Source organism: Aplysia californica, unplaced genomic scaffold, assembly GCF_000002075.1.
Source record: "Aplysia californica isolate F4 #8 unplaced genomic scaffold, AplCal3.0 scaffold00368, whole genome shotgun sequence".
NCBI classification, from domain to species: domain Eukaryota; kingdom Metazoa; phylum Mollusca; class Gastropoda; order Aplysiida; family Aplysiidae; genus Aplysia; species Aplysia californica.
Window position 1 is genome coordinate 230,700 of NW_004797638.1, and position 24,454 is coordinate 255,153.

The 24,454-nt window shown below is 39.1% G+C and overlaps 1 protein-coding gene across 1 annotated transcript; it reads left to right on the top strand.

Moving 5' to 3' along the window:
- Positions 1 to 5,088: 5,088 nt before the first annotated feature.
- On the top strand, positions 5,089 to 23,614 carry LOC101863452 (protein misato homolog 1). The gene is made up of 14 exons (XM_005103329.3): positions 5,089 to 5,254; positions 10,826 to 10,918; positions 11,475 to 11,587; positions 12,225 to 12,300; positions 12,820 to 12,904; positions 14,247 to 14,403; positions 16,767 to 16,884; positions 17,520 to 17,654; positions 18,528 to 18,680; positions 19,807 to 19,938; positions 20,258 to 20,439; positions 21,069 to 21,170; positions 21,882 to 21,997; positions 22,994 to 23,614. Exons 1-14 carry the CDS (start codon positions 5,177 to 5,179, stop codon positions 23,191 to 23,193), a joined length of 1,740 nt encoding a protein of 579 aa, XP_005103386.1. The 5' UTR covers positions 5,089 to 5,176; the 3' UTR covers positions 23,194 to 23,614.
- Positions 23,615 to 24,454: the final 840 nt, after the last annotated feature.

A 24,454-nucleotide genomic window follows, 5' to 3' on the forward strand; every position in this document is an offset into this window, starting at 1 on the left:
TGTAGCACTGTACTGAGTCAAGCAGTATGATGTGTGGCAAATCTTAGTTCATACATGTATTACAGAACAGTCAACTTGGCTGCTTAGTGGAAACATTCACTTCTTGTCATAGATTTTCCCCTGACTTTACTTTTTCGTCTCCGTATCAGTGAGTACGCGTCAACATGAGAAATGCTACACCTAACATACATTTGATGCATGGTGAATTTTAGGATAGAAAGAAAACAAAAGGAGGAGGGGTGTCTTGTAATAAAATATCCCTGCTGGAGGTATGATTTCAACAGTGGTCGACAAAAAACCCGAATACAGGTTGAAGGTCGAGTGAAAGATAAAGGTCAAACAATAAAGGACGTATGTTGTACGTGTTGGAGTAACACAATGGTATAGCTCATTGGTCATTTCCTGGGGTGTCCCCAGCTTGCATAATTTTCCTTAAAAATACATATATTTCTATACTGTGGCACCCAAAAGCACAAGGGCTGGAAACGTCAGAGTCACTGGGTTCGATCTTGTATTGTTTTTCTCTCACTTTATTATTACTGTGCATCACCTCTGTCTGAAATTTAAACATATGTGCACGTGTGATAGGCAGCAGGGTCTGATGGTGGTTGTGTGTTTGAGAGAAGTTGGTGTGAAGGTACATGTATTAAATTGTTGCAGTCAGTTTTTGGGCTGAAATTGAAACACTAAAACGGGAATAGTGGTTGATGCCTTCCTAAGTATAGCCCCTCTTTCCTTCCTCCGTGAGCCCTTTATCTCAGCTGGGTGCTCATGCTTGCTGACTGAGTGTTAGTGTTAGTCAAGTCCATCAAACTTCAAATGGTATGACTTACTGTGTCTGGTAGATCGATTAATAAAAAGTGTCTTTTACTTTTAGCCGGGTGAAACAAGACCTGCCGACAGTGCAACTAGTGGAACCAGCGATATCAAACAAATTGATATATTGATCTTGAGCATCTGGGAATGTGGCATTGCTTGCACCTGACACTGACATGGTTGCATTATGTGTCTATGTGTTGTAAAATTCCCAACTCCATTATAAACAAACAACCAACCACCTCTTAGTTTCCTCACAGGTCATGTGACGAATGGTCAAAAAAAGAGGGGGGGGGGGGGGGGTGAAGACTTCAAGTAGGCCTGTTACTGTTAGTAGGATTTGTCTTTGGTTGACACCTACTATGAGTATCAGCATGGGAAGCACTTTTCAACCCCCCCCCCCCCCCACACACACACACATTGAGAGAGAGAGAGTGCAGGAATAAGAACGGAAGTTACTGTCCCATTTATTCATACATGTATCATATTATACTCCACAACTCACAACCACTCACCAAACGATGACACATGACATTTCGACGGTCCATCAAATTTTCCGACTCTGTCGTCAGGTTGCAGCTGTTGGAATGAAATTTGTTCCCAAAGGCGAATGAAGCCATTCCTCTTTCAAGTTTCTGAAATCAGGTGTTTATTGGAATGCGACACTTCTGACTTGCAAGATAAGCTTTACTGCTCGGCCTCTTGGTGATTAAAAGAAAACACGCAAGCTTTAGTGTTTTAAGTGCTACCTACCCCAGTTAACCAGTACTAGTATCATTTGATTAAACTGTGTAGCAATGATTGTCCCACCCTGTGAAACTAGAAACTAGAAAGAATTGTGTATCGAGTTATTATTATTCCATTCTTTTGTTACTTTGTTGCAGCTTTCATCTTACAACGCACCCCCCCCCCCTTTTTCACACACAAAAAAGCGAAAGAAATATGTAAATGTTCAGTGCGATGGTCAAGGGAAAATGTTGATGTCCCGCTGCTTTAGTCTACTTTAGATACTGTATTTTCTTCCTGCATGCATCTCTCTCTCTCTCTCTCTCTCTCTCTCTCTCTCTCTCTCTCTCTCTCTCTCTCTCTCTCTCTCTCTCTCTCTCTCTCTCTCTGGTCCGCCTGGAGACTTTTATACGCCAGACGTTTGCCGATGGAGGCCACATGATCGCCATCTTTTTTTTTACCTAGAAAAAACCTTCGACGCAACCTGGAAGTACGGTATTCTCAGCAGCAGAGACCTGCACGCTCTCGGCATACACGGTCACCTCCCTGTCTTCATTGGCAATTTCCTGAAGAATCGTTCCTTCCAGGTTCGTGTTGGATCCTCACTTTCAAACCTCCACCAACAGGGGTGTCAGGAGGAAGGTTTCCACCTGGGAAGCATCCTTTCTCCTCTCCTATTCGAAATCAAAATAGATTCCTTCGGTAAGACCCTCCAAAATAGCATAGACAGCCCGTTTTACGTTGACAACTTCTTGATATGCTGCAGTTTGAAAAACCCTCAACTAAGATCTATGGAAAGGCAGCTGCACAAAATTGAAAAGTGGGCAAATAATATATTACGGCTTTAGGTTTTTCCCGTCAAAGTTTGTTGCAGTACACATCTGCCGATCAGGCAGACGTGTACTGCAACCGGATTTGACACTACATCTATACGGGAAAAGGATTCCCCGTCCAGAACCAGGCTCATTTCTTCGGCACTATATTTGACAAGAAACCCACATTCATCCCACACATAAAAGACCTCCGTGTGAGGTGCCAGAGAGAGTTAAATGCTTTAAAAGTTTTCTCTCATCCGGAGTGGGGCGGGGACTCAAAACACCTTCTCCACCTACCGGGTACCGTATACATTTCCCTTGTCCGATCCAGGCTTGGCTTCGGCTGTCAGGTCTCTATGGATCAGCAAAACCCCACGTCTTAAAAATGAAATGCTAAACCCAGTGCAAAACCAAGGGCTCCGCCTCACCCTGGGGGCCCGCACTTCTCCGGTGAAGAGCCTCCAGGACGAGGCAAACATACCATCACTCACAATCAGACGCACACAACTCCTACTACAATATATAAATAATAAACAATCAAACAAAGCTCAACACCAGAGGACCCAGCTCACGACTGTATATTTTCAGAACAAATCCGACCCCATAAACACATTCCAAAACAACGAAAAACTCATAAAACCCTTCAGCATCAGAGTCCTTACGGACCTTATAAATTAAAAACATACACTTTTCCAAACAAGACGAGACATCCAACAATTTCTGTTCCCCGAACTCCTTCCGTGGCACCTCACCAAGGCAAAAATAGACTTACTTACAGCTGACCACTCTCACCAAAGCAAGCACAAACACCAAAACATGTAAAGCAGAATACACAAAACTTATAGAAAAATACTCCACAGATGGCTCTAACTCTAAATTCTAAATCGGGCGCCGCTGCCCTATCCTCAAACAGTACACACCAGACGAGACTCCATCCCGAAGCTTCCATTTTCTCTGCGGAGGCCACGGCCATTGACATTGCACTGGACTCCGTAGAAAATTCTACTAATAAATCTTTCCTTATCCTACCGGACTCTCGCTGTTTTGCATCACCTCACTTACAAACTATAACACTCTTATACCAAAAAATTGTTAGGATACAACACAAATGCCGAAGAAATGAGCTTTGGCTGAAACCGGGAAAAGTATCGCGTTCGCGTGGCTACCATGTGGACATCCGAGGAAACGAGCAATTGTCTGTCCCCGTAGAATTGTGCAAATTTAGATGACCAAATTATGCAAGAAAAATGCAAAATTATGCAAAAATTATGCAAGTTACCGTAATGCCATTCGCGACATGTTTTGCCCTTTTTCAAGAAGAATTTTCATGTTTTATACAGAAAAATTGAAATCAGAACATATCAGTATCAGTAATCTGTTTTATATTTGGAAAGAAAACAATACGCATCATTTAAAAACAAAACAAAAAAAACACAAAAAAAACAATCTCTGTAACTTTCAGCTGTAGATCGATAGAGGAAAGAAAAAAGTACCAGAAAAAAAGAAGACATCTGGACTACTGACCACATCACTTAAATCAGGGACACCTGTCAAACATGAAACATCAGCAGACTTGAGAACAACTTTTGGTGGATTGAAAAATTGAACATGCTCAAGGCTCAAACTCAAGGAACAAAATCATTAACCCATAACCTAGCCAAGATCTTTTAACAAGGGAAATAACCAACTTATCACTTAAATGAGACCTATTATGGTGATTACTTCCCTTCAGTCAAACGGAGGAGCTAAATATTGTAAAAATATGAACACCCCCCCCCCCAAAAAAAAACCCTGGAAAAAACGCAGGGAATCCAAAATTATGCAAATGTTGCAGAATTAAGCGAAAAAACGCGGCCGCGCCAAGGCCGCACAATCGCATAATCCTACGGGGACAGAATTGTGGACCTCCTGACGAAAGAATCCTTGTCCTTTCTGTTGGGATCAACGACGTTACACTCTCCCACAGACTGACTTTAAAAATAAAGTTAAAAACTACATCTCCAGCCAAGACAGAATCAGTCTTGGCCTCCAGTCTGTGGGAGACTTATTCACATTGAAAAAAAAAAAGAAAACAATAAACTAACATCAAGCCCAAAGTAAGTCCGCTAAATCCTTCGATCGGGCCTCTCCAGAAGAGACGAAGTCATTTTTACTCGATTACGCTTCGGACACACGTCCCTGACACACAAATATCTCCTTCAGCGAGATGAGAAACCGTTCTGTGTCGGAAGCGACACATATTTTACTATAAGACATATTTTAACAGAATGTCTAGACTTTGGAGAGACCCGAAGGAAATATTTATTTAGATGCAAAAAATTGCAAGATGTTTTCCGTCGTTGATCCCAACAGAATCCTTGATTTTATAATAGCCATATTAGCCTTTATGGAAAATTGTAAATACATACATTTTGATTTTTGAGCGAATTACCATTTTTAAGATTGTTATTTTACCTCAAAATTTTAAACTGTTGTGAATGAGACCAACTTGTGTTTCGCGCGCTCATAATATGACCTTATGCTGTTGCGAGCGCCGTAAAATTGTTATTAAAACTACATAATACTCTCTCTGATCTCCTTGTTCTACCCCCTTTTTTAAATCACTTTGTTGATTTGTGTCGACATTCCTGAAAAAAAATGTAACTAGATCTATATAAGGGGAAATAACCGGCATAACTTGAAACTGATGCTTCTCTGAGGCTTCTCAACTCTTTACTTGGAGTGAGTTCCCCTGACAAACATGTCTGCGCCCTGTAACATCAACAAAGCGATATCTGATCTCAAGTGTTGAACGAGTTTTACACGCTTTATGCAAAATTATGTCGGTACGAGAAATTGTTACCCTTCAATTTGGCCACTACTCAAATTTTGTTGGGACTCACTGGTGGAATGTTCAGGTAAGTTTATCTGCCTACGGCATAGATTCTTGATCTTGATTCTCTAGAAAAAATATATCTAGAATCTAGATCTAAATCTAGATCTAGATCTAGAATCTAGATCTAGATCTAGATCTAGATCTATATTCTAGATCTAGATCTAGATCTAGATCTAGTCTAGATTCTAGAATCTAGTATCTAGTAAATTCTAGTTGTCAGCTTATGGCTTATCTAATCTAGATATATCTAGATCTAGAATCCAGATCTAGAATCTAACAACGGAGTGTCTACGTACACGCAAAGATAGTGAATGACAAGATGGGCCACTCAGCCAAAAAAGTGTCCGCAGGAAGTATGCTCTTTGCTTCAGATGGCGCTGCAGTCTGTTTTGAAGCTCTCTTTCGTTTTTACAGAAGAAGAATAGGAATAACACCTCCTTGCGTGCGCAGATCGACTGCTGTTCATCAGCAGTTCGGGTACGTTCAGTGCGGAGTTTTAGGGTTTTTTTTATTTTAATGACCTCTCGCCTTTCATTCTAAAGTCAAATTAATCGAAGAAAACCATCACCCTTTTCTCCGGAAGAGGTTTTTTGTCAGCGTAACCATTTAAAAAAAGTTTTCTTCCGTAATTTATCCCAAAACTTGCTAGTTTCACTTTCATTTTTTAAAACTCAAGTAGGGTAACTCTGTTCGCAAAAGTGCGCTTTTGTGAAGAGGGCGCCACCAAATTTTGAGGACACTTTTTTAATTGGCTCAAAGAGAGAAGTGGCCCATCTTGTTATGTACTATCATTGGTACACGGTAACCGGACACGTAGCCTCAGTGTCTACGTACACGGCTACACGGTCACGGTAACCGGGCACGTAAGGTGGTACAACTTAAGAATCTGGGTCCCGTCTGTTTAGACTAGGCATTATCCACACAGAGTACTGGATATCGATACTGACAAAAATATTCGGTATCGATGTTGTATCAGTAGATCTAGATCTAGATCCAGCCTACAAAATGAGCGTTAAAATTCACTAGATTCTAGTGATGAACAAGGGAAGGGGGGTTTCAGGGGGGCAAACAAAAACATGGAAGGGGGGGGGGGTCAGGGGGGCATGTCCCCCTGAATTTGAACATAATTTGATATTTTACAATTAACCTAGGTTTGTAATAGGCTATCTCTCCATATCGGCCCACTCATCAAAAAGTAATCATTTAGAACCAGAAATAATCGTCGGTGGGGTCAAAACTAATGTCCCAAAACGGGACTCAGATTCTTAAGTAGTACCCATAAGGTAGCCTCAGTGTCTACGGGCTATGTACATCCGGTAACCGGCAACCGGGCGTGTGTAGTCTCAATGTCACATACATGGTAACCACGCGCGTAGCCTCAATATCTACGTATACAGTAACTGGCAACCGGGCGCCTCTCATTATCTACAAACACGGTAAGCGGGTATTTAGTTTCGTGGGGGGGGGGCTTGAGCTAGGTGCACGGTAACTGCTTTGCTCCCTTCATGACGTTGACATTAATTTTTCCCTTTTCATCGTGTAGTCTCAATGTCGCATCACGGTAACCTTGCGCGTAGCCTCAATATCTACGTACACGGTAACCGTGTACTTAGTTTCGGGGGTGGGGGTTGCGGAAGGGGGCTTGAGCTAGATGCACGCACGGTGCACGGTAACAGCTTTGCTCACCTTCATGACGTTGACTTTTTTTCCTTTTTCAGCGTGTAATCTCAATGTCACACGCACGGTAACCGGGCGGGTAGCCTCAATATCTACGTACATGGTAACCGGCAACCGGGCGCCTCTCATTATCTACGAACAGGGTAACCGGTAGAGGTGGGCGATTCCTGTTTTTTTCGGTAACTGTAGATTCCCGAATATAACGGCTAGGAATCGTAGGAATCGGCGCCGTACCCAATTACTTTTTTTTATAGCCAGTGATGTGATTTCTTCCAGTGGCTCTATGATTTCTTCCAGTGGTTTCGACCCGTACCCAGTATTATGATTGTATATGCAGCGACTAGCAGTTAGCCCGACCCCTGCAATGACCTCCGGCGAATAGCAATTAGTCCGACCCTTGCAATTACTCCCAGCTAGTCCGACACCTGCAATTATTTCCGGCGAGTAGCAATTACTCCGACCCCAGCAATTATTTCCGCGGAGTCCCGATACCTATGACTACTTCCGACGAGTAGCAATTACTCCGAACCCAGCAATTATTTCCGCTGAGTCCCGATACCTATGACTACTTCCGGCGAGTAGCAATTATTCCGAACCCAGCAATTACATCCGGCGAGTAACGGTTAGTCTGATCCCTTTGATTACTTGGGGTGGGAGGGCGCTACCCCAGGCACTACCCAACCCAGTCTCTACAGTATGAAGTCAGAGACCAACACTGACCTACACCTAGAAATGAGAGTGTATAATATACGGCCGCGTGGGTAGACGTTAGTTTTAGATTTTGAATTGAAAGAAAAGGGAATATTATTATAATTTAAAAACAACAACAGATGAATGAGAAAAAGGCGAAAGCAACGAATAAGTTTTGACACTGTATACCAGATCGATATAATCTTTGACAATGACTTTGCATCCCGACTACTCTTTCTTAAGTGTTCAAGATTCAGGATAACTTCGATTTCAGAACATAGCAAAGCACCAATATTTTTTTTCTAAAAAAAATACATTCTTTGAAGAAAAAATAAGATAAAAATAGAGTAATTGAGAATCGTTAGTTTATGAAAAAGGGATCGGTTCTTTTTCTCAGAAGCAGTAATCACAGGAATCGGTTCTGGAATCGATTCTTGGCCCACCACTAGTAACCGTGTATTTAGTTTCGTGGGGGGGATTGAACTAGGTGCACGGTAACTGCTTTGCTCCCTTCATAACCTTGACCTTTTTCCTTTTTCGCCGTTTAGTCTCAATGTCACACACACGGTAACCGGGCACGTAGCCTCAATATCTATGTACACGGTAACCGGGTGTGTAGTCTCAATGTCACATACACCGTAACCGGGCGCGTAGCCTCAATATCTACGTACACGGTAAACAGCAACCGGGCGCCTCTCATTATCTACGAACACGGTAACCGGGTATTTTTTTTCGTGGGCAGGGGGGGGGGGCTTGAGCTAGGTGCACGGTGACTGCTTCGCTCTCTTCATGACCTTGACCTTTTTCCTTTTTCACTCAGCTTTTTTGAGTGTTGTGAGGGGAATGTAATCCCAAAAATGATCCCAATCCACCCCCTGTCATCTTTCCTAAGGGAGGGCAAAATGCAGTGACACTGAAACTGAAAATCTGCGAAGGTAAAATATAGATGTTTACAAAACATGTAATACTATCACGAGAGAGAGAGAACGAGACTCAGAAAACAGAGAGAGGGAGAGGGAGAGAGAGAGGAAGGAAAAGAGAGACAGAGAGAGAGAGACAGAGAGAGAGAGAGAGAGAGAGAGAATAAAAAAGTATGCACTTGATGAGGTCATACCTCTCTTAAAACAAAGGACAATGAAACAAATGTACTATCACCAAGGAGATCCAAGACTATCACCCATCCTATGAAACGCGGACCTTTTGGTTAAAAAACACGGCTTACTAGGTATGAGTATGACGGATCCCAATTCCGTACAGGGCTTGCACCAATGCACGCTTTTCTGTAGCAGGAAGCTCTAGTAATATCAAAATTCTAAATACTAAAATTTGCTTCCAAGTTCAGTATTTGTCATCTGATGTTGCCTTCAACCCCACCCCTCCCCCTGACTGTACCTTAAAAAAAAATCAATAATCCCCCCGTTCCGGAGCTTTATGCTATAGATCTACTCCTATCCTGAATTAGCATAAAGTCCTACAGAATTTGGACGTTATTTGTTACGTACATAATGTTCTCTCATTACTGTAGAGTAGAAACTCTATGCCCTGTTAGTTAAGATTGAATAAGTTCTTGAATTATTCTTGGTTTCAGTCTTCATGAGCTAGGTGCTCGCTTTCCTGTTGAAATTGTTGCTATTTTCTAGATCTAGATATAAAATTAAACTTCTACTTGAAAAGATTTCTTGAGATCATTTTCTGTTATAATAAATATGTTGTTGGATACTTTGTACTCCTAAATAGCACAAGTGTCACAAAAAGTTATGGTTCTTCAACAAAATGATATCACAGACTAGCGTACAACCCCCGGGGCAGTGCCACTGACTGAAGTGTCTTTAGGCCCATTCTCAAAGGGGGAACATTTCTCATTCTAATGCACAGTAGAATTGTAAATGCGCTGATCCAACAATTACAATGTCATGCTCATAACTGTGCCTGAACTACAACAGGGAACTGCTGCTTTTTCTTTCGTAATCCTTACTATCGTCATTTCCTGTACTTCTTTTGTATGTTTGTCACACTCTTGTGACCAGCTATTTCCGGGGTGCCTTGATAGTTGAAGCAGACTTCGTGCTGTTGAAGCTAGAGAGGTGAGCAGAGTAAGTCTGATTCCCTGTAAGGACTTCTTTTTTGACATCCATCCCTTGACCTTATGCAGTTGCAAGCACCATAAAACCTCTACTAAAACTAAGACTAGCGTATCCACCAAAAATAGCGTAAGCGACAAACTAGCTAGCCAAGAAATCTATTTTTTTTAGGTATCACGTACTAGCGTATCTCTCAAAGAACAAATAATCTTAAAAAATATACACTTTTTTTCAGAACTGCACATTATGTACATGAAGTAAGCATAAAAAAACATAATGTGTCCAAAATTTATCAAATTCAGACAGAAACTTATCTTACTATAGAAGTTACAGTGTCACCAAAAACTTCAAACTGCTCTCCTGAAAAATTTGCAAAATGTCGCTTATGCTAGTTTTTGTTATGGACGATGAAGTGACACATGATGTGTTTCCAAGTTGCCAAAAATATATGATAGATGTATAGATTGATTATTTATTCCACTTTCGTGGTTGTACACTCCAGAATTTCAAAGGTGTGGAATCAGTGCGCCCAGCTAGTGAACGGATACCTCACTTGTTTACAATGACGTCTTAGAAGACAGACTTTCCCAAGATTACATCTAAACAAAACTAATGAAAATCTGAAAATTAAACTACAGTTACTTCAGGCTCCTCAATAAAACTGTGCACCCTTTAAATGATTCTGAACCACCATTAATTTTTGGAAAGTTAAATGGTTCGGAAGTTTTAGGCGGCCAAAGTGACAAACTTCCACAAATATAATATATAGAGAGATTGTAGAAATTATATTATATCCTAATTTATTGTATGTAGCTTTATACTTTATATGATAGGCAGATATTTGAGATATGTTCACATTTCAGTGGTGATAGTCACTGGCCTGCCTCAAGTCTCAAGGATCCAGTCAGGCCTCAGAAAGGTGTTTTAGTAGACTGACCACGAGGTCTATTGTACTAAATAAAATTATACTTTGTCCTCGAAATTGGATTATCATGTACTGGTTGTGCCTCCCTTTGACTTTGATGATAATACTTTGAACATTCTGTTATCCATGGATTGTAAATCACTCCTGTGATTGCACATTGACCAGGCCTTCATGAACATTTGTTGTGTTTTGACTCTGTGTTTTGTTGTTTATCTTGTAGGAATCTTCATTTGTGTATGACCCCCAACTTCTGAGCACTTTTCCCAAAGAAGTGAACCATGATGTCCTCTTCAGAGAAGGGAAAACTATATCTGTAAGTGTTAATTTTGTTAAGCTTTGTTTTACTTTTGTTTTGTTTTGTTATAGTTATAATGCGTGAAAGTGCAACAAGAGGTCACCTGTGATGAGGATCAGCAGTTAATTCCCTAGATAGATGATAATCCTAGTGATTTTCTTCATATGTTTGTATTTGCTCATTATGGTGTGAGTGCGTGAAAGCTGTTTTTCTTAATTTTTTTCCTCATGCATTTAGTGTAACTCTTTTAGGGAGACCCTAATTCAGACATTGTCTTATTGAAAGTGCTGATGACAAATATTTCTGAGGTCATCTTAAATTCTTGTGTGCCATATTTTTTCATGCTATGTGACCATTTTGCCACATGCTGTACAATCTGAATAAAGAAGTGTGTTGTTATGAATGTATTATTGCTATTTATAAACTGCTGTGGAAGTGCTTTGTTGAATTAAGGGTTTTCACATAACTTTTTGGTACCTTCAAAGGCAAGTGCACTTGAAACTGATGACTGGGTTGTTTCTCTCTGTGAAAAAAATAGCATCATATAATGTATTTTTGCTTCTGTTCTATACAGGGACACACCACATTCACACCTAGACTAGTACTTGTTGATCTCCATGGAAGCCTGGGCTCTCTCCGGAGGGAAGGCACTCTGTATGGCGCCAGCAGTGAAGAGAATATTCAGTGGTGAGGATTTGGTCATCAAATTTAAAACAAAAGAGACTACCACTTTAATTGAAATTTGAGTTTGATTTTGATGTCCTTCCAAGGTGACCGAAAGCAATTGCCAGAGAAGTTTGTGGCACTTTATTCTGGCTTTGATGTGGTTACTATTTATGGAACGTCTTTAGACCTTGAATCTGTTTTCCTTTCAATATGAAATTGTAAGAAGATTCACCCTATGCCTGTCAGTTTGAGCCAAGTCGCTGTTCATTGGTTAGTCATTATTTTAGCTCAGGAAACCAATAACACTAAAGTGAAGATTTATTAAAATTTGGCAGTTTAAATTTTTGATAAACAGAACTGATTTCTTTTTTATCTGATCCGATCATACTGAGCCACTTTGTTTGAGGGTCTACTCTACTTTGGGAAGATCAGGTCAAGAAGGCCTTTTATTTGGTTTGACATTTTGCCGTAGGGACAGTATATAAAATTTACTTTTTAAATATTGTTTCATTTGCTCGGGCTGTTTGGATGGTTGATCCTGTTTTTTCACTTATTCCTTTATACTTGTTCTGGCTGTGTTGACTTTTCTGTGTTGCGATGCATCAGCAGCTTCTTCTAAGCTCAAACTTTAGCGTATAAATATTCTGTTTCCCTGCAGGCTTGGGGATGTGACTCTGCATCAGACTGAGGCTTCAGAAAAGAACAAATTTTTACAAGATCTGTATGAGGATCAGGTGTGGAATATACTTTGTTATTTATTGTTACTATTGAATTATAATTATAGATTAGTATAGTCACCTGGGTATCCGATCCGTGTAATTTAATCTAATAGAGTGTCTGTTGTATAGCAAATAATTCTTTGAAAATATGCTTAAAAGATTTCCGCATGTATGTAGATGAAGACGCTCTTGCGAAAAATAGCTGAATATCATTAAGTCAAGGTTCAAGAAAAGCCGTTTTCAATGCAATACAATTCATTTGACATGCAAATACCCTCTTATTTTTAGTGTATCTCCCTCATATATTTTGCTCAAGTTAATCTTTATTTTCCAGCAGTTGTTATTGAGAGAAAAGAAAAGCTGTCTGGGGACTTTCCAATAGCCAATTGAGTATGAGAATTCTCTTTAATTCTGGGTGACTGAAAGTTTAACTTCACATTCATAACAGAGTCTCCGTGTCACACTTCAATAATAACAGATATGAGTTTATGTAAATATTGTACAGTGACTGAATTTCTTTTGTGGCCTATATAGGCAGAAGAGACAAGCAGTGACAGGAGTTGTAAACTGAAGGATGCAGAAACATCCGATACTGATGGTCCTGACACTGGAAAGCAAGGTAGGTCACTATTTGTGGATGTGTATGGTGTGTTCACACACTCACAGGCACAGTTTCACAATCATCTTGCGTGCACTCACGTTTGCACACAGAAAGATCAAGACTGTATTTTATATAATTAATTCTATGACCTATCAGGTTCCCAGGTTCCCAGAGCTGCTTGTTTTGCAGAGGTTGTACAGAATCGATTAAATTGAAAAGAAAAAGGGCAATATTTTCATTTGTATTCAGTATTGGTTTTCTCATTGAGTTCTCTCTTACTTCTTTTATCTCTGAGATTACAAGGAGTTAAAGCATACAGAATTAGAACGGACTAAATAATGACATACTGGTGTATTCTTGAGAAAGTGTTGGCAAATTTGAAAAAGGAATTGAGATGAACGCATGCATACTGATTCATATTCTGAAAGCTTGGGTGGGATGATCGTGGGGGGGGGTTGTTGCTTTCAGTCGGACCTGTACTTTATATAATGACATTTGTATGTGAGCCTGACACTGTAGTGAACAAGTTGAAGGAAAGGAAAACGAAATGGCAGCTTAACATTGTTACATATTAGCCCCTCAAAGTTATTACAGATTGTGATAAACAGATGACATTCATGAAAGGTAGAGGAGGAACATTTAGTAATGATATTGCAGCTACTTTCAGTTGAGGAGCTGGGTCTCATATTAGCAGCTCCAACTTTGGATTATGTATGTTGTTGAATTTCTGGATAAGCATTGTACTTATTTGACTGAAGTTGGGATTATTCTGTGCCTGATTCATGATTTTAATCTTGCTTTTTTTCCTTTGAAATTTGAGAAAAAACAATGCTAAACCGAAAGAAAATAAAATCCCAGATTTTTCCTTCTATTTGAGCAATCTCTGTAAACCGAAAACCTGCTTAATCTGAAGAAAATCTGTCGATCCTGCAGATTTTGTTTAAAGTGGACGCCACGGCATATGGTTTTATATGTGAATTCTAGTATCTGTCGACTTCTCCGTAAAAGTGACAGTTTTCGGACTTTGCAATTTGGGCTTTGTTATTATAAAAAGTTTTATTAGTTTTCGAGGGATAAACGTTTATCATCTGGACTGTTTTTGATGACAAGTACAAGCAAATTGATCCATATGCAGTCACTATGTTATGGTTTGACAGGATAAGGGTCTGTATATTGAAAATTTAAATGAGCTTACTCTATGATGAACAAAATGTCAAGCACCGACCTGGCTTTGAGATTTTGTCTTCTAGACTGCTGGCACAGAGTCGGAGTCGGAGACATATACAAAATGTAATGATTATGGGTACATTGAATATATTTTTTAATTTAAAATTTACCCTGTCCTTCATTGGATACACAGACTGCGATGATTCAGAAGAGTCGTCAAAGTCTGAAGCAGAACTACCGGGCCCTCACTCTTATCACCTAGATTCAGATGTGACTGTGTGGTCTGACTTCTTACGTACGGGCCTGCACCCTCGGTCCATTCATCTTGTGAAGGAATATCAACATAACAAGTTAGTGGATTATTTTCTGCTTAGGATTTACATTAAATAGAGGAATAAAATATGATGCAGTTTGATTGTATTTAATTAAATTAGTGCTCTCATTTCTGTTTTATTTTTAAAAATGCTTTCCGAATTACATTGTTTGCATATTTTATTACATGTATTACTGTTAGTTCTGAAAAAGCAGAATTTAACCCATTTCTATTAAAAAGTTTAGATATTGCTTACTTTCTCGAAATTTTGTCTAATTTGTACAGGGGGAAAAAACCCCCCCCAACTTTACAACTTGTTTTGTAAATATTTTACTCTGCACTGAAGTTGTACGTTTCAAATTTGAAGACAATATTTGGCAGCCAAAGAAATTTGTCTGATACTCATTTTAGATAATTCTACAGAATGGTTTTTGCTCTATATCATCATCATCATTGCCTTTCTCACCCTTCACCAGGGTATAGGCCAAGGACAAACACTTTCCACCTTTCTCTGTCCTGGGCTAGCCTCTTGATATTATTCCATGTTTTCCCACTTTTCTGTACATTAATTTCTAGGATTCTTCTTCAGGTTCCACATGGTCTGTCCCTTGATCTCTTACCCTGTGGATTATAAATTATATTCCAACTCCTCCTTTGTTATGCAGCTGCCTGACTTCCTGAGAGTATGTCCTATCCATCGCCGCCCCCTTCTTCCTACCTCATCTCTGACTAGGATCTGTCTAATTTTCCTTAACACTTCCTAGTTGGTGACCCTGTCTGTCCATCTGATCCTCGGGAACTTTCTTAGACACTTATTCAAGAAGACCTGGATCCTCTTTGCTCTTTATGGCGCTCTTTAAAAAAACATCCGAACAAAAAACACAAAAAAACCCTGACCCATTTTCAACCATGTCCCCATTTTTGTGGCATAACACACCCGTTCGCACTTGCCCTTCCACTAAAAGCTGCATGCTTCTGCAGTCTAACAAGCCAACAGTCTGCAGATATTGTTTTTCCCAAATTTCCTTTGTCTCATGAAATGGTTAAGGTTAGTAAAAGCAGAGAGCTTTTTGTATTGAACATTACCTCTCCTTCAACTCACCATCCCTGACAATCGCCAGTTCCACGCACGGTATGGAATCAATGCTAAAGTGCCCTCAAGACCTTTGGTATCATGATTAAAGAAGTTCTCTCAGTTTGGATCTAATTAGCGAATCAGAACTAAAAGTTCTTAAACAAAATGACCACTAGGTCAAACACACCATTCGCAGCCCTTTAAATGTAACCAGAGTGCAGTTTACAGTAGTTAAGTCCCATGAGATATTTGTCCGCTGACAGCTAGGAGTGTCCTACACCTCAACAGTCTGCATTCTCAAGGCAGATTCTATCTGAACCTAGGACTATACCATTTTCATATTCTCTAGGCCGCAACAACATGGATCAGAGCATGTCAATGTGTTCATGATTCTCCGATCGTCTTGAAAAGTGTGAACATATCCTTGATGACGTTTGGTTAAGTGTAAAGCTCATTTTCACCTTTCAGGATATGTAAACTCCAAAAATACTGTCTATTGGCCACCCTACCCCCTAATTGCCTCAAGAAACCCCTCCATTCTGAATATGTCCAGTGTATGTCGCTTTAACCCTATCCATGCGTCATGTTTTACTGTCGTATCCATACGACGTGGGGAACTCTGTGCCACCACTTTTAAAGAGAAAATTTACTCCTTAGTGTGACCCGTACGCTTCGCATAGCAGTCTGTCAAAATGATTTTTTGAGAAATCTTGAAAGTTTCAAAGAGATGTTCATACTAGAAATATTCTAAAATGTGAAGAATACAACCCCCGGGGTACAAAATGACCCCAGGACATACTGATAGGGCTAAACACTCATGGTTTACCAGGTCCTTGTGTTTGGGTGCCATTGAATATTTCGAATGACACGTTAAAAATGTGTCAAGTCCAGAAGAGGGCATGCACAGCACTTTTTCTAGACATTCCGGAATAAAATTGTTAGTTTGTTAACTCTGAAAAAGAAAATGAAATATTGTTTAAATGTTACAGGGATGGAAAATTAAAGTTAAGAAAGAAAATACAGAAAAAAAGCCAGCCAATCGTTTCATGACTACAAGATTTTTAAAATTTGGTGAACTTTTTATTTATTGGTACTTTTTTCTTAAAGCCATTTTCGTTAACAAAATAAGTTTCTTCCTCGTGGATTTTTATCAAACAAATTCCATTTGAATGAATTATGTCTGTTCCAAATACAGCATTCTAGAACAATTTTTGAGTCAAATGTTCAGAAAAAAAGTTGTTAAGTTGTTTTTTTTGGGTCACCCTGTATTTAATTATGTTCTGTGCAAATTGTTGTGCTTTCTTCTCACATTATTGAATGTCCAGTTCTCAGAATGACTTTGGCATATTTGGGCAAGGTCAACAAATAGCAAAAACTGATAGGGAGTGGGAAGCCTTGGAAGATCAGATCCGCTACTTCACTGAGGAGTGTGACCAGTTACAGGTAGGATGATTTGTCCTTGTACCTAGTGAAATAAATATGATTGTTTTTTTGTTTTAAAAAAAAATAAATATATAGATAAAAGGCTTTATTTTTGTATTTTTAACAATAGACAGTCTGTATTCAGTTTGTTCTTCAGCTGAAAGGAGATCCTCTTTTTGTCTTTTGAGGACTTACTAGAGTATTTGCAGAGTTCTTAGCTTCTTTTACCTGAGGCCTTTGTTTAAGTTCTAAAGGATAGCCCTCGTGAATAGGACATTTTTATTTAAGGCTTTTCATTAGTTTTAGTATTTTGTAATAAGAATTCTACAGCACTTGCAACACAGGTAGGTCATATAAGTGCAAAAAATTACAGCTTTTACTAGAGAGTAACATACAAAGAAAAGGAAGAGAGATAAGGACGATAGATGTTTGATGGGAAAGAAGGAGCAAACCATGCCAGAGTGCCCGCCAGCCACCCACAGGCTTTTCGTGCCATCAAGTCTTAAATGTGATGTTGCCTCCTCGACTAGTTTACCCATGTAGCTCTGATGACACATGGCTCCTTGAGGATTGTTTCATTAGATTTATGAACTCCACCACCCTTTGCCAAATCATTAAATGATCATTAACACTGAAAGTCTTGCTCTTAATTCCAGGGTTTTCACATTCTCTTGGACAATCATAATGGTTTTGGAGGCTTGTCATCATCTGCCCTCTCCTACCTGTCTGATGAGTTCTCCAGCAAGTCAAGGCTGAGCCTGGGCCTCACTCCTGCTTGTCCTCCTGATCAGGTTTTTTTGTGTGCTCTTATCTGTTGTTGATATCTGTTTGTCCCCGTGGTTTTATGCACCCCACATAATTAAGCAAAATGTGATTATTTTTGGCGTAATTTTTTATTATTTTCCTTTATCAGTCTTTTAAAAAATTAACATAATCGCATAGTTTCACATTTTTCGGCTCAGTTTGCTTAATTTCAGAATTTTTCTTGCATAAAATGACGCAGACAGATCTGTGGTGACTTTTCTGAGAACTTCCCATTTTGGGAATCTTGTGTTGTAATTGTTTATACGAAATTAGGTCTTCCTTGGTTGATTTTTGTTTAATGACTATTTAAATAAAGTAAAGTAAAGTTGTTTCCGCATCCGATCCAGATTTAGGGATTGTTTTTTAGTGAGACAACTTCCTAGGCCTTCGACATATAGTGGTAGGGTGGCCAGTTCTTTTCCACGCTGCCTTCACTTCCCCAACTCGAAGTCAGGTAGCCATTACTGCTGGGTGGGCAGGAGGGGGCTGAAAAATCAGTGTCCAAACCAAGACAAATTAAATACAATCCAATAATGCCAAGAAATTTTTGTGAACTTTGGAGGACAACACGCTTTTGGTTTGAAAATAACTTATGTATTCAGGTTCCACATTTCTTGCACCACTTACTCTCCACAAACTGATTTATATAAAGATAAAAATCTCTTTTTTTCAATACGCAACTGTCCAGCTAGTAAGGTTCACATAATAGTAGTTTGAAAGTTATATTCAACACAGCAAAAATACTAATAATAAAATGGCTAGTTTCACTTGCTAATTCTTTGTTGATAGTAAGTAAAAGCATGAGACTTTGCTACAGTTTATTGTACTATAACAGGTGTTTCTGTGTATTCCTTGTGCAGACTGCAGTGGAGAGGTCAACCAGAATTCTAAACAGTGCATTAAGTCTTCGGCATTGCTCTGAGCACAGTTCTCTCTATGTCCCTCTCTCACTGGCTTCTTCTTTGTGGAGGAACGTTGGGGCACCTGTCAAATTTGACAATCTGCAATATAAGGTGAGCTTGTGAAAGTCTGAAGAATTTCTTTTTGTCGACTGATTTTATTCTGTAAAATGTAGGAAATGTGATAGCTTTGCTGCATGTCAGTACACTGGGTCAGGTTTGCTCTGCATTTACAAATTAAAAAAGTGTGGGTGCTTGAAGGTTGCCACTAGAATGCTTTTCATTAATGAGTGTCTACTATTTTTGATGATGAGTTTCCATGCGTGCTCTTTTTTTCTATTGTTTTAGGGGGGGGGGGGGTTGTGTTAAAAAAACCCATAATTGATAGAGTTTATGCTTTGTTTTGGAATGTTGCTATTCATAACATTTTTGGGGCTCTAGTGGGTAAGTGAGTAGTGAGTTTTGACTCAAGAGTAAAGTCAAGCAAGTGTTGGTGACATGGGGATCAGATATGTGGTGACTGGGGTGTGTCCTTGAGCTAGACACGACAGCCCTAAATAAAGAAGCAGAGCGCTGCACAGTGGTGACCAGCAATGGCATGATCGTAAAATTGTTCTTTTTTGGTATAATTGTGTATTTATGTATGTATGTGTATGCATTTATGTATGTATGTACATATTTATAATTATGTATGTTTGTATGTTTGCCATTGTGAAGCGAATTGCCCTTCTGGGATCGATAAAAATGTAATTTATTTTTTATTTTTATTATTTTATTTCTGTTTCTCACTATTTTAAGTACTGATTTTTTAAAATGAACTGTCTTAAAAGAATGCAAATGGTAGCGTTTTGAAAACTGAATTCTTGTGATGTGATTTCACAAAATGATAAAAAATGAATAAAGAATGACAAACAATGTCTGCTATCATTCGATTAATCCTTGTGTGGAATGTTTTTCCCTATGACTTATTTATATTTACATTCACGCAAACATGCAAAGTACATACATAAAACAATTAATTAACAATAACATAATGTAATATCAGCACCACTGAGGAGCACCCTGGTTTTGAGCTAGGGTTATCATGTCTAGCTCAAGGATACACTCCACTTATTATCCATCTAAATGCTTTGTCAGCAACATATGTTACATTACTCTGGGTCTGAAATCAGTAACCACTTGGCCATTCTAATACTTTCAACTGGTCGTAATTATAAATCTTTTCCGTACATGATTACAGGCAGAGCTGGACTATCACACCAGTGCTGTCCTTGCTGCGGCTTTAGATACAGCCAGTCTACCATACAGAAGAGAGAATGACCCAGCAAGCATCAGTGATATCACCTCATCTTTTAGCTCTTTAGGAAGAAAGGTAGGTCAAACAAAGTGTTTTGTGTGTCTTTCTATGCCCTTGATGACTATTTTAAATTGTTTTTGAGTTGTTACGTTTGACTAGAAGATCTTTTAACAGCCTAACTTTTTACCTTTCATGGCGATTGATGTATTTTTGTTTTGTTTTACTAAACATGTCTGAATATTAATAATGAGCATGTCGTTGATTGAAACTTAAAATGTGCCCATGACTGAAGCAGCATGTGTCATTGTTTTGTTCAGAAAAAGTTGCAATGCAAAGTGAATTATTGACAAGTGAAATTTCTAACAATGTCTATCTTTTCTTTGACTACGCTCAGGTCAGTGCTTTGAATCTCAGCCTTCCTTTCCCTCTGCGTATGGGAACCACAGTTGCAGATACTCTAGTTAGTTTGGGTCAAACTGACCCATGGACATCCTTGACCCCAAGTGTACACTGCGTCTCATCACCAATGTTCCAGTCCTGTGTACTTCGTGGAGTTCCGCAGCTTGGGGCAAAAAGGTAGTCATACTGGTGCATGTCTAGATTTATTTGTTTGGTTAAAGGGGAATATGAATGCAATTGTCTAAATACACTAATAGACATTCAGAAGAAGCTGATGGATTGAAAAGTAAGACCTACCCCAAGTATTTATGTAGACAGTCTTTAAGTGCGTAAGGCGAGATATTGCTTTTAAGTACACTGAGGCACAGAAATAGAAAATGATACAGAAGAGGCAAATTTCACATGTCACAATATCAATCAAAGTTCACAGTTAAACACTGAAGAATTATATATTTCTCTCATTGTTTCTGATCCAATTATGCAGCAACTGTATGAACTGGTCCTTTTTTAATGAGAGCACAGTTGGTTTGTAATAGTATTTCCTAAGTGAAGTATGGTCATCTATAACATGAGAAATGAAGAGTGTTTTAGTTATGTCATACTGATTACTAAAACTTTGGTAAGACTGACAATCCTTTGTTCCTGTGAAGTGATTATGGATGTACTTCAAATTCAGTGTTTGGGTGTGCATCTTAAAATGAGATCCTCTGATTTTCAAAGATACATAGTAAATCTTTTGCTCTTAAAATCTTGTAAAAACAGCATGTAAGAGTACTAATGGTACTTTTAATTTATATTTTTTTCAGACTTGTATCTGATAGCCCTGCCTCACGCCTTTTGTCCTCTTGCTCGTCTGTTGATGATGTGCTGAGATTGTATCTCACCGAGACGTACCCAGGTAGTTTCAAGTGAGTAAGAAATCAGTTTGTGTTGGTAAATACATTTATGAGCTTGTATTTCGCTAGATGTAAGTAGATGTGTGTGTTATTGTGTGTTTGGGATTTTGTCAGGGTAAATGTTGTTTTGCTTTGATATCTTTGTCATTGAAAATGTTGTTTTTACTTAATTTTGTGTTTCTTTATGTTCACTAAGAATCAATTTGGGTTGCAAAGTCAAGTAGATGGTTTTTCTTTAAGATTACTGTCTTTAGTTTTAGCCAATGTTTACGGCACTTGCAACGCAATTAGGTCATATTAGTGCAGATATGATTGTCTTTGGCCTCAATTGTGCACAAAATCTTTTGAAAAATAGACTCGGAAATACAGCAAGAAGATAGTATGCTTCTAAACATTGGGTATAACTGGTGTAGATAACAATGAGTTGAGATTTTGGATGAACAAGTATTTTTTGTTGTTGTATTTTCAACTTGAAAGCAAACAATATTCTTAAAATAATTATTTTGTTGTAGAATTTAAATAAAGCATTGATATCATGTAGATTAATAAGAACCCCAAAACCAAATAGTGACACTTGTGGTATTTTAAGAAGGCATGGTTAGGAAATCAGCATTTTTGATCAAATAACTTCTTGGATTTGTAATGAATCTTACTATTTTAATCCCTTAGGTTTACACGGTAACTCGACAACAGGTAAAAAATCTCATTTGTCTTTGTTGACAGCTCTGGCTGCCACATGAGAGATGGAGTTGTTGTGTCAACACCTTTCCCGCATATCTTCAGTCCTGGTGTGAACTGGCATGGCTTCCTCTCAGATACAGAGCGACCGTCTCATCTTGGTATGGAAAATCCCTTGAATGCTGCTTTCATTTCTTGTTGTTGTTACATTGCTGTATTTGTCAGATTTCAAAATAAATAGAAAATTTGTGTGCATATCATACCGTTGTGATCGTTCCTCAAAGTTCAAAACTCTTGCTCAAAATAAGTTATAAATCCTTGGTCAGTTCATTTAAAGTAAGGGGAGATTATTTTACCTATTATGGCCTGACCGTGAGTCACCATGGATTCTACCCTGATGCTTTTGCTAAGATCCCATGTATTTCTTGCTCCCAAACACCGGGATCTTAGGCTGAGATCACTGTATCATTCTTTTTATGTATCTTGAAAGTGTCAAAATGTTTAGTGACCTCTGGTTCTCACATAGTGTCAAGCTATGTCAGTGACACAGTCAAGAATGAAGTGGTCAATTGGGTCTGTCCCTTAGCAAGACATGTTGATCCGAGCTCATAGACAGGGCATGAGACAGTGGAACATCATCTGTTCTTCTGTAGAAAACTAACTGATTTAAGGGGATGTTTTCTTCCCAAGCTACCCCACACATCTAATTGCCTCTACTCCTCAAGAAAACAATTAGAACAAACATGCAACTATTACCGAATGGCATCATGCAGAAGAGTTAACGCTCAGATGCTACTGGATCGCTAACAACATAGACAGGGCATTCAATTATACTGTGGTTTATGTTCGTTTTTCCATGGCAGCAAGGGTCAAACGTCCACCATTTGCTATTTTCATGAATTTTAATTTCCCATGGCTCTGTTAGCTCTTCATTTACAATAATTCCCTTTTTCGTACTTTGTCTTTAATGATCTGACAGCAAAACAACATCTCTTTTGTTGTTTTTTCTTAGAAAAGTGTTGGTAAGAATTAATCGAAATTGAAACAATGTAATTTTCAGAATAACAAAAAATCCTGAAGCTTAGATCCCCTTAACCGTTTTTAGAACTGCTAAATCTCTGTTCCTATTGATAAGTTACATATTGTTTTTTTTTAAGGTGTGGAGCGCGTTCCTGTCTTGACGTCTCTCCAGTCTACCTCCGATGTCTTCTCCCACATAGACAGCTTGACTGAGAGTGTCTCCAAGTTCAACATCAGCAAGCATCAGCACTTCATTGAGGCAGGACTGGAGCCAGATGACTTTACTGAAACAATTCATGAACTAAGATCGTTGGCTCAGTGCTATGCACCGGAGTGAAATGTCTCAGTATCTGCTGTACTACTCTTGACTTATTTGGTCAAATTTGATGTGCTGCTTTGATATTGGAAGATAGCAATTTACTTAAGCGAGAGTAGCCATATACAGTAGTCTCTGCCTAAACGCACGCCATACAAAAGCACGCTCCGCTCAAACGCACGCTTTTGTCATCTGACAGGTTTTTTACTATATAATTTAGACGTACAAACGCACGGTCACTCCCTCTAAACGCATGCTTCGATCCGCGGAACACGCTGACATGTAAAGCTGGACTAAGAGAAATTTTCACTACAACCTGCACAGCTTGCAAGACAAGCCTAGAAAACCGGATGTTTGGTGATACTACCCCTCACGCCGAACAAAGAGAGTGATGGACAGCTTTTTCACACCCAACTTTCCACAGACACATAGGTCTAGGTCTAGGACTGGTCGGTGAAAAGTTGGGGGGTTGGGGGACTGAAATGTTTTTTTATTGGTCACTGGAAATGCATCTCTGAGAGAAGGTTTCTGACTGGTGTTTGGGTGACCGCTTGTAATGTATAGTATATTGTTTAGTTAGACCTAGGCTTTGAAGCGCAACACGTGTGAATGCAGTGTCGTTCTTGAATGCGGTCGGGGGTGGTCGCTTGGAAAGCCATGTGGCTGTGCTGTCGTCTCTATGACTATCACCAACAATTTCCTCTAAGGCTATCTGTTCTCGACATTTTATGATGCATATGATTACATTGAGTCTGTTTTTTCTGCCTCACGCCTTTGTATTCTTAACCGCAGTTGGGGAATTCTTCACAAAACAGTCACGTGTCGTCACATTATCGGCCAAAGTGGCCCCCACCTCAAAGGGAGGTCACTAGAAATATCAAGGCAATGAGATAACTGCGTCCCTTCCTCCCTTTGCTAAGGTTCGTGTAAACGCACGCTCCGTATAAACACACGCTAGGGAGCCCTCCCGAGCACCGTGCGTTTAGGTGGAGACTACTGTAGCTCCCATCTCTACATTTTGTGTAAATGTATTTTATTCTCTTGAAACAAAAGGAAAGAACAAGAAAACCCCTTTAACTCATTCGCTACGTATTATTTTCGGCTTGTGGATGAATTTTTTTCGGAAGGGCAAAATGAGATGATGACTAGTGCGCAGTTCACAGGTCTTGGGGGCCATAAATTCAAATAAATATCAACATATTATATACCAACATTTTCAGTATGGTTTGTAGAATACATCTGTATTGTTTATTTGAGTATTTTTTAACTTTGGTTCCTGTAA

Excerpts from the sequence above, each read along its gene's own strand:
- LOC101863452 (XM_005103329.3), top strand. The coding sequence starts at position 5,177 with ATGTCGGTACGAGAAATTGTTACCCTTCAATTTGGCCACTACTCAAAT. Across the intron at positions 12,905-14,246 it reads TCCTGACACTGGAAAGCAAG|ACTGCGATGATTCAGAAGAG; the intron begins GTAGGTCACTAT and ends TTGGATACACAG. Across the intron at positions 21,171-21,881 it reads ACGTACCCAGGTAGTTTCAA|CTCTGGCTGCCACATGAGAG; the intron begins GTGAGTAAGAAA and ends CTTTGTTGACAG.